Below are 10813 nucleotides of genomic sequence, written 5' to 3'. Positions count from 1 at the left end.
CCTATTTACTTTAAAACCAGATGCACTTCCAAAATCTGATAATCTCTCAATCAGATATTGCAAATCTCTTTGAGGGTTTGCCAAAAACACTAGGAGATCATCCGCGTATAAAGCGTGTCTTACTTCCTTGGGGCCCACCTTAATTCCTTCTATCTCCTTGGTGATGGTTAGGTAACGAGATAGAGGTTCCAATGCAACATTAAAAAGTAATGGCGAAAGTGGGCAACCCTGTCTGGTTCCTTTGCCTATGACAAAAGGTTTTGACAGGAAACCCGGGGTAGCTATCCTGGCTGAAGGGTTAGCATATAACACTTTGAGAAACTTTCTGAAATTGCCTTTAATCCCTATCTTATCTAAGACTCTGTTCATCCATCCCCAGCTTACATTATCAAACGCTTTTTCTGCATCTATTGCCAATAAAGCTGGGGATGGATGTAGCTTAGGCCTCATTTTTATCTCATCTAATACCGTTAACACCTTCCGGATGTTCGTGACTGCCGAACGACCTTTGACAAATCCAACTTGGGAATCTGATATGATCTCCGGGAGGATACGCGCTAGTCTTTCAGCTAATATCTTAGAAAGGATTTTGACATCCGTATTAATTAATGAGATCGGTCTGTATGAAGCGGCCTGTAGCGGATCTTTCCCTGGTTTCGGGATTAACTTTATATGGGCCGTGTTAGCAATTTCCGGAAATAATAGTCCTGACATGTGGGAGTTAAAAACTTTTGCTAAAAGTTCCGAAATTCTTCCCCCTAGTATTTTATAGAATTCACCTGTATAGCCGTCAGGGCCAGGGGCTTTCTTTAGTTTTAGGTTAGCGATGGTTTTCTGCACCTCCTGGGCCGTTATAGGGGCATTAAGCATATCTAAACCTTCTGGGGATACAACCGGGAGGTTGAAAGAATCTAACCATTTTTCTCCCATTTCCACATTTTCCTTCTCATTTTTATACAAGTTGCTATAGAAAGCTCTGATGATTCCATTTATTGTCTGTGGGTCATATTTTATTGTACCGTCTCTATCTTTTAAGGCTAGGATCGGTGTCGTGTGTTGTATTCCTTTAGCTATATTTGCTAGTAATCTCCCTGTTTTGTTTCCGTGTTTATACAACTGCGCATCCGCTTTTGATCTGTATAAAAGCTCTTTCTTCAACAACCAGTATTCATACTCCTGCTTCTCTGCCTTCCACGCCCTTTCTGAACTGACCGTTGGCTTTAAAGTAAAACTACTGTAAGCTTCCCTAAGTTTTGTCCCATGTGACTCTAACTCATTTGTTATTTTCTTTTTTAGTCCCGCCACGTATGAAATTAACCTCCCTCTCAATACCGCCTTCCCCGCTTCCCAGGTTAGTTGCGTGTTATCCGGCTGGCTGTTCTCACCAAAGTATTCGTCCCACCATCCTACCAGTAATTTATGAAAGTCTGGGGTTTCGTATAAATCCGAAGGGAAGCGCCAAATGTAGTCAGTTCCCCTCGGCGTATAATCCTGTACCTTTATACCAATTGGCGCATGGTCCGATATTACTAAATCCTCTATAGTGGAAGACATGCATCTCCCAAATATACTCTTTGAAACTAGCAAATAATCAATGCGTGACCATGATTTGTGCACAGAGGAGTAATATGTAAATTCACGTCCCTCCGGGTTCAACGTCCTCCAGACATCCACCAAATTTAAAGTTTTCACTAAATCCTGCAAAGTGTGAGAACTGCGTTGTTTAGGGGGATTAGCATCCCTATCTGTTCTTCTATCCTCTCCCCAATCTGCGACTAAATTTAGATCTCCCCCCACTATTTTATCTTCTAACTGATCTCCTAATAATCTCTCCATTACTGATTTGTAAAACATTTCGCTAGATTCATTAGGGCCATATATATTATAGACGCTTATTGATTTACCCATCGATTGAATGGTAATTTGCGCAATTCTCCCTTCTTTGTCACAGAAATGTGAAGAAACTTGAAAATTGAGGTTCTTCCGTATCAGGATTATCACCCCGGCCTTTTTCTTACATGCTCTAGAACCATAAACCTCCCCAACCCAGAGTTTCCTCATTCTATGGAAATCCCCTATATCTAAATGAGATTCCTGTAAGAGAGCAATGTCTGCTCCTAATCTGTTCAGGTGTCTCAATACCATTAAACGTTTCTGTGGGGATCTTAATCCCCTCACATTCCAAGAGATGACTTTAACCATTATCCCACAGGAGAAGATATGAACATGCAGTCACCCTAGGGGGATTTAATACACTGAGTATGAGCGAACGGACCTTCTTGAAGCTGTATAACCCCCAACGTTTTCCCCCCCTCCCTTCCCTTTCCAAAACTCTTATATCAGTAAAAACACCCCTTATCACTAAACATTCTTCCTCCTTTGGGATCTCTGATTCCCTGACTTCACTTCTTCCCGACACAATAAGATAAGCGTGTAGACTATAGCAATAGTTGTATCAAAAACCCTCTCATCTCCTATGTCCCTTGCTCAATGAAAATGTATGTAAGCATAACAGAGTAAACAACCTGTCTAAATTACCATTACTTAACTTGCACTCCTTCTTTAACTAGGCCTGGCATTAGCCTCATTATTAACTAACACAGCCCAGCAACATTTGCTAACCTACGCCTGCTATATTGCAAAGAAATACTGCAGAACTGTTCTCCACATCAGGTCTCACGTCCATCTTGTAACCTCTGGCGCTGATCCTTCGGCCGCGACAAATTCCATCCATCAGGCGGGGGAGAGTTCCATGGTGCTGGCACCTTCCTGCGTGTGGGAACGTCTTGTTGGCTCTCTCTGCAATTATTGCTGGAATCCTTATGCAAGTCTTTAAACTCTTCCGGACTCTCAAATACATCCACTCTGCCATCTGCACCGAATACCTTTAGGATCGCTGGGTAAATTAAAGCAAATTTCCGCTTTTGTTGATATAGTCCTGAGCAGATCTGTGAGAAGGCTCTGCGACGTCTCGTGACCTCAGCCGAGAAGTCTCCAAAAATCAAGATGCGCTTTCCTTTCACCTCTATATCTCTCGACCGGCTCTTATACAGTCTCAGTATTTCCGCCTTTTCAAAGTAATCTAGATATCTCACTATAACTTGTCTCGGCCTCTGAGGTCCTATTTCCTCTCCTCTTCTGGAATCTTGTACAGCTCTCATCGGACCCACTCTGTGTGCCCTTTCTGCTCTGCAGTCGTTCTGTAGCCCCAAAGCCGCTGGAATATCTCTTTCACAAACAAGATGTAGATCTTTCCCAGATATGGATTCTGGGAGGCCTACTATACGAAGATTATTTCTTCTGGAACGGTTTTCCAGATCGTCGATCTTCTCCCATAAACGTTTATTGTCTCCCGACATCTCCTGTACTCGCTGTTGCAAAGAGTGCATATCCATCTGTAATGCCTGCACCTCGTTCTCTGCTGTCTCTAAGCGCTCTGTGTTTCACGCCACTTCATTTCGCAAAGCCGTTAAAGAAGCCGCCACCGTAGTGGACAATGAATCTTGTAAGTCCGGCAATATTCGATTCGCTACCTCTATGGCTAGCCTTTTATAGTCTACCTGAGTCGACCATTCTTCAGCATTTTCAGCTCCGATGTCTTGGCTGTTAGTTAACTGCTGAGAGTCTTCTTCGTCCGGTAGCAGCGTGGACGGTACCTCCATCTTTGCCGCCTCAGCGTCTGCTTTGGCTCCTTTGCTCTGTGCTTTGCCTCTGGATTTGCCCCCCATCGTTGTTATATAACGATCCATGCGACGTCTCCGCCGCTAGACGATTTCCTGGCCGTTTGGTCACCAGTAAGCGGGGGTATATATGAGGTTTTGAGCGCTCAGGGACGGAGCTCCGCTCACTTGCCTCCTATCATGTCGGCGCCGGAACCGGAAGCCACTAAAATTTGTCTTTAATTGGCCCTTTAATTCGATCCTTCTGCTTTAATAACTTGTCCCACATTTCCGCTCGATCACATTGCAGCCATTGACCTCCCTTGGATGTGGTCTCCCTTTCTCACGCTCCCTCTCCGGCGTGGAACCCCGATTCGCCGATAACCGTGATCAACATGGTAGGCGCAGAAAAGAACATCGAAAGTTGATAGAGAAGATATCCAATTGGATTGTGGACGTCACGGTGACGTGCGATCAGGCAGAAGTTATCTAGAGTTAACAAAGCGTCAGCAGGGCCTCTCCTGGCTAACGTTTCCAAATCCAAAATACCCCAGTGACATTCCCTATAATTTTTTATTAATCATTCCAATAACAGGGCATCTTAAGAGTCCTGTATTGTTATTTATCATCACTACCTCTCCGAGTCAGGAGTGGGCAATTGCCGCGCGCCCCCTCCTTTTATTCGATCCTTCCGCTTTGATAACTTCTCCCACATTTCCACCCGATCACATTTAATTTCAGCCATTGAGCTCCCTTGGATGTGGTATCCCTTTCTCACGCTCCCTCTTCGGCGTGGAACCCTGATTCGCCACTAACCGTGATCAACATGGAAGGTGCAGAAAAGAACATCGAAAGTTGATAGAGCAGATATCCAATTGGATCGTGGACATCACCGGGACGTAAGTGTGCACACGCCTACACGAACTGACTGACAGGGGTCAGCCCCTACAACTTCTGGGTCTCCAAATTGGGCACATGGCCTGAGCTTGCCCTTTACCCCTTGGAGGTGCTGGCCTGCCCTGCAGCCAGTGTATTGTCTGAACGTGTATTTAGCATGACTGGAGGGGGTTATCACAGGTTATATTTCCCAATGTTTTGGGGTGTGCTCTAATTTAAACAAAAAAAATAAATAAAATAAAACCAAAAACCAGCGTCGGCTACCTCCTCATCCTCCACCGCCGCTTCCACCTACACCGCCACATCCACAGCCTCCTCAACCTCCTATTCCATATGGACCTCGTCCTCCAAGATCAAGATTATTTTTTATTTTTACGTATTTTGTTATTTGAAGTAATTTCCCTATCCACATTTGTTTGCAGAGCACTTGCCATGCTCTTAACCACATTTTGACGCCATTTGCAGCCCTCTAGCCCTTTCCATGACTTTTTTACAGCCATTTTAGTGCTCAAAAGTTCGGGTCCCCATTGACTTCAATGGGGTTCGGGGTCAGGTTCGGGTCCCGAACTCGAACTTTTTTGTGAAGTTCGGCCGAACCCGAACATCCAGGTGTCCGCTCAACTCTACTGCTGACTAAATCGAGTACTCCTCGGCTATTTTGGAAGAATCCCATAGGCAGCCTACAGCCAGACTTCTAGACTTGGGACATATTGGGTAATATAGAGTCACCCTAAAATACTGGTGGATCAACCCCCCACCAGAATTTCATGTGCACTTTAAGCCTGATGATAGACATGATCTGTATACCATCATAGAGTGACAGCGGTACCCGATACTTTTAATGGATCACACTTGTATCATATTTTTGCATAAATAGTAAAAGTTACGTTTACTCTCAATAAGGCTGACCCTGTACAGGGACTATTTTTTGGGGTTATCTTATGAACCCTCTCATTCTGCATTAGAATAAGTACCAAATAACGACTCCAAACAGCCTCCAATTTATTTCAATGGGAAGCAACACTGGCTTTTTTTCCCACCACACTGGAAAGAAGAAGCAGCGAGCTATATTTTGGTGCCGAATCCGCACTGTATCTTCCATTGAAATGAATGGGAAGTGGGCAATAACAGTGCTGTACACTCAGAACGCTGAAGTGCATTTTTTTATTTAAAAAAAAATTTGCGTGGTTTTTGCACAGATCCAGAAATGCTCTCTTAAAAAAAAAAAGAAAAAGTAAAAAGCACCTACTTAAAAAAGTCATAAACCACAGCTTGTCAAAATTCACTGTGAGAACATACCCTAAAACTAGGCAGTTGCCCATAGCAACCAATAACAGTGCTGCTTTTATTTTCCAATACCTCTACAAAAAATGAAAGCTGGGATGCTATTGGCTGCCTCACCATTCTCGCCATTTTTAGCCCCCTGTAGACGATATATAGAAAGCAGATATGAATTCCTCCGCAGTAGTCACGTCACGTCCGCGTCTATAGACCGTGTTTAGTTTCTCGGTTCAGTGACCAGCCACTACACCATACAGGTGTCCGTGCCTGCACACTGTGACAGACAGCTGAAAAGACCAATCAGCGCGCAGCTTGCAGAGCGGCGCGCCAATCAGCAACAGGTAAACGTAACCTGGAGAAGCGGTGACGGGCCGGGTGTGCAGGCGTACTCTGGGACCGGTGCCTGATCAAGGAGCTGTGGGACTGTGAGCGCTAGGGGTCGCTGTGCTCCTACATGAATCACACCCCCTTTACACATGTCTTAGGGTGTCTTGCAAAACAAGCCCCACAGAGAATCCGGCCATGACGAGGAGAGCGGCGACCACCGTGTTCGGGGAGGACTTCTCCTTCGTTAGTCCTGTGGTGAAATACCTGCTGTTCTTCTTCAGCATGCTGTTCTGGGTGAGTTGTGCTGTGGACGTGTGTGTGGCTCACCGCTGGGGCACAGGACATGGCAGAAGCCACAGGTCTGCTCCTCACTGGGCTGCAGGGCTGACACTCCAGTCCTAGGAAAGTGCTGGGTACTGCTGTGTCACTGCATGGGTGTGGGCACTGGCTGCACACTGCCTCTATGCCCACTGCTTCATGGTAGCTTTTAACATTGGCCTCATTCATCAGGCCTAGGTTATGTTCACACTCCGCAGATTTGTTGCAGAAATTTCTGCAACTGAAAACTACATTGCAGACATCTGGTTGTTTCTGCAGGGCGTGCACGGATCCCATTCAGAGCCAATCGACAGTTGCCCAAATTGCTGCAAGAAATCCCCCCCCCCCCTTGTGAATACCCTCTAAGGCCTCTTTCACACGGGCGTCCTGGATTTGATCCGGATGCGTCGCGTGTGCATTGTGGGAAAACCGCGCGAGTAGGCACGCAATGGCAGACAGTTTTGACTGCGATTGCGTTCCGATGTTCAGTTTTTTTCAGCGCAAGTGCAGTGCGTTTTACACGCGCGTGAGAAAAAACTGAATGTGGTACCCAGACCTGAACCCCGACTTCTTCACTGAAGTTCAGGTTTGGGTTCGGTGTTCTGTAGATTTTATTATTTTCCCTTATAACATGGTTATAAGGAAATATAATAGCATTCTTAATACAGAATGCTTACTAAAATGTTGCTTGAGGGGTTAAAAAATAAATAAAAAATTAACTCGCCTCATGCTCTTGTTCGCGCAGCCAGCATCGTCTTCTTTCTTCATCTTTCAGGACCTGCAAAAGGACCTTTGAAGACGTCACTACGCTCATCACATGGTCAGTCACATGATCCATCACCATGGATCATGTGACGGACCATGTGATGAACGTAGTGACTTTATCAAAGGTCCAATTCCTTACAGAACAAGACAGAAGAGATGCCGGCTGCGCGAACAAGTGGATTAAGGTGAGTTAAATTATTATTATTTTTTTAACCCCTCCAGCGCTATTGTACTATGCATTCTGTATTCAGAACAGGGCTGTGGAGTCGGTAGATAAATGGTCTGATATTTAAAGTCCGTTTAAAAGGGGGGCAAAAAGCCTATATGTCACAGTCTGTGACCATCAGGCAATCAGTCTCAAAAAATGCACAGAGAAGGGTAATGAATAAATCCTCTGTACAGTTGAGGGACTGGGCTAGAAGTCTGGCTTGCTAGCTGGTAGTTGCTAATAAGTTGCAAGTCAGAAGATAGGGCACGGTAATCAGTGTAGATGGACACTAGTGTGTTTATAGCAAGTGGCCCTATTAGATGTATATGCAGGTGTGGTTGTACCACCTGGTTCATAGGTCGCGTGATGCTAGATACAGTTGGTTGCACTGTCTCTACATGAGTGAAGTCTCTGTGGACATATATACACTCTAATGTAGTGCAGTGTTCAGACCAGCCTAATTATATAGCCTGCGGCCAGTATATGAGTCACAGCCATTCACCTGCAGCCAGTATATTTTGGCTATACACAGTCACTCGTAGCCAGTATATTTTGGCTCAATCCACACAGCTATAGACAGTATATTTTGGCTCCATCCATTCATCACATACACACTCTAAGGCTTCAGGGTAGAATATCGCATCAAGTGCAACCCTGCCTAAAGAGCCGTGCTCTAATGAATAACCGCAGCTCACAGACTGTGACATATAGGCTTTTTGCCCCCCTTTTAAACGGACTTTAAATAAAGGTTTTGTTTTTTTTTTTTGTTTTTTTTTGTTTTTTTTTAACGTTCATCAGGCTGTGAATTTATTAGTATTCAGGAACGTCTACCTACTTATTTTTCACAAGTGTGAAATAGATAAATGGTCCGACTTCGACTCCTCAGTTTTTGGTACTTCCGACTCCTCTGTATTTAATATGCAAATGTATTTATACATTCCTCGAAGGAAAGAAAGGCAACATACATGTCATTACCACAGAACTACTGGCTAGGAAGCTGCTGCCTTCTCCTTTGTGTGCTGATCTTCTGCTGAAGATAGGGCAGTGGGAGGATCCAGGAAGGGGCATTTATTGTAAAACATGATTTTCCTAGTAGAATCCCATAGTCATGTTTAAAGTTTAAGCTAACAATCAGAGTTTACAAGTTTTTATAGCCTTAGCTGAATGACAGCAGTTTTTCAAATGGTTTACAGCTTCAGTCTTGAACTATTGACTATCCATTCCCTTCACTTATACAAGTGTCTATCCTGCAAAAAACATATTTACTTAATCAGTTATCAGTGAGAGGCTAGGTTAACCATGGGCGTTGCGTTCCCTGTAACAGCGGAACACAACACAATGGAAAGTATAAGTTTTGCCGCTCCTTAACTGTGCGTTGCGTGCCATATAGTGAAGCATATGAAAACCATGCTTCTTCATGGTCTCTTAACGTGTTCGTTTTGCGGTAACGTGACGCACTGCATGCATTGGCCTTTATTCTTACAGTGGAGAAGTACCGTATTTTTCGCAAAAGTGGGGGAAAAATAGCAGTGCGTCTTATGGGGCGATCGCTGCGACCGTCCGGTGAATAGGCTGAGAGGGAGGAGGAGCTGGGGGCCGGCATCTGTTTCTGTAATGGCAGCGGGGCCCGGTGCAGTCACTGTATTCTACTACACCGGGCCCCGCTCACTGTAGTATACGGTAACCATATCTAACTTGTGGGTATTGTTAAAGTATTCCAATCATCTTAAATCTAGCACTGTACTACTTACTACTAACTTCTTAGCAGTCAGGAGGCCGGGTGGGCGCTCGTAGCGTAGCTCACTATGTCACACGCCTGCTCCGCCCACTTTATGAATGAAGCAGGCACTGGGCCCCGCTGCCATTACAGAAACAGATGCCGGCCCCATTCACTACACAGGGACACTGTTATGGGGGGGGGGATCTGTGGGTGACACATAAGATAAGATGATATATATGTGTCCCCCACAATGATCCCCCATAACAGTGCCACCCACAGATGCCCCCATAACAGTGCCACCCACAGATGCCCCCATAACAGTGCCACCCACAGATGCCCCCATAACAGTGCCACCCACAGATGCCCCCATAAAATACAGTAATTAATTATAGCTTTTTGTGAATTGGGACATTTAAACTTGCTTTTTTAAATTTTATTCCAATCTAAATCTAGTAGGAGTCGGAGTCGGTTAATTTTTTGCCGACTCCGACTCCAGGTACCCAAAATTGCCTCTGACTCAGACTCCTCGATTCCGACTCCACAGCCCTGATTCAAAATGCTATTATTTTCCCTTATAACCATGTTACAACACAGCGTCATCCACAGATCCCCCACAACACAGCGTCATCCACAGATCCCCCACAACACAGCGTCATCCACAGATCCCCCACAACACAGCGTCATCCACAGATCCCCCACAACACAGCGTCATCCACAGATCCCCCACAACACAGCGTCATCCACAGATCCCCCACAACACAGCGTCATCCACAGATCCCCCACAACACAGCGTCATCCACAGATCCCCCACAACACAGCGTCATCCACAGATCCCCCACAAAACAGCGTCATCCACAGATCCCCCACAACACAGCGTCATCCACAGATCCCCCACAACACAGCGTCATCCACAGATCCCCCACAACACAGCGTCATCCACAGATCCCCCACAACACAGCGTCATCCACAGATCCCCCACAACACAGCGTCATCCACAGATCCCCCACAACACAGCGTCATCCACAGATCCCCCACAACACAGCGTCATCCACAGATCCCCCATAACTATGTCATACCCAGCCGCATCAGCGGCTCATATGGGAAAATCCAAGCAAATAGACCTCTAGCACAATTCCCTTAAAATATCGCATCACATATCGTTATCCCAATTTTTAGGGCCCTAATCGCAATTGCACAAAATTCCCATATCGTGCAGCCCTACTGCGCAGCCATTAACAATACAGACTGACGAAACAGTGTGGTCTCATTAGTTAAATTAGAACCCGCTGCGGCCCATCAAAGCACGTGGTACTCAAACACAGCAGGACCATGTCACAAGTGCCACACCGTGCGGTCATACCCTCAGCTGCATTCTTGAATTACGTCCCAGATATGTCAACCTCCCGTGCTCCACAAGGTGTAGGAGAAACAGCACGGGAACTCTAGGCTGTGGGTACCTGAATTTAGGCTTACTACTAAGGGTATGGTCACACTGATGCAGTTTTTGAAGCCAAAATCAGGAGTGAAGTCAAAAAAGAGAAGTTGTATCTGTCCTTTATACTTTCTCTCCTTTTATGATCCACTCCTGATTTTGGCTTCCAAATCTGCACCAGGAACCATGAACATGTGGCCGTCTCT

The 10813-nt window shown here is 45.4% G+C and overlaps 1 protein-coding gene across 1 annotated transcript in view; it reads left to right on the top strand.

The window, feature by feature from the left end:
- Positions 1-6274: 6274 nt before the first annotated feature.
- The window catches only part of TSPAN33 (tetraspanin 33), an 88334-nt gene continuing 83795 nt past the window's right edge, over positions 6275-10813 (top strand). The window contains exon 1 of the mRNA XM_040413484.1: positions 6275-6458. Within this exon, the coding sequence (XP_040269418.1) occupies positions 6360-6458 (99 nt within the window). The 5' untranslated portion in view covers positions 6275-6359. The remainder of the gene's footprint in view (positions 6459-10813) is intronic.

The sequence above is a fragment of the Bufo bufo genome, chromosome 1 (genome assembly GCF_905171765.1).
Source record: "Bufo bufo chromosome 1, aBufBuf1.1, whole genome shotgun sequence".
Classification (NCBI taxonomy): Eukaryota; Metazoa; Chordata; class Amphibia; order Anura; family Bufonidae; genus Bufo; species Bufo bufo.
This window is presented reverse-complemented; position numbering and strand designations above follow the sequence as displayed.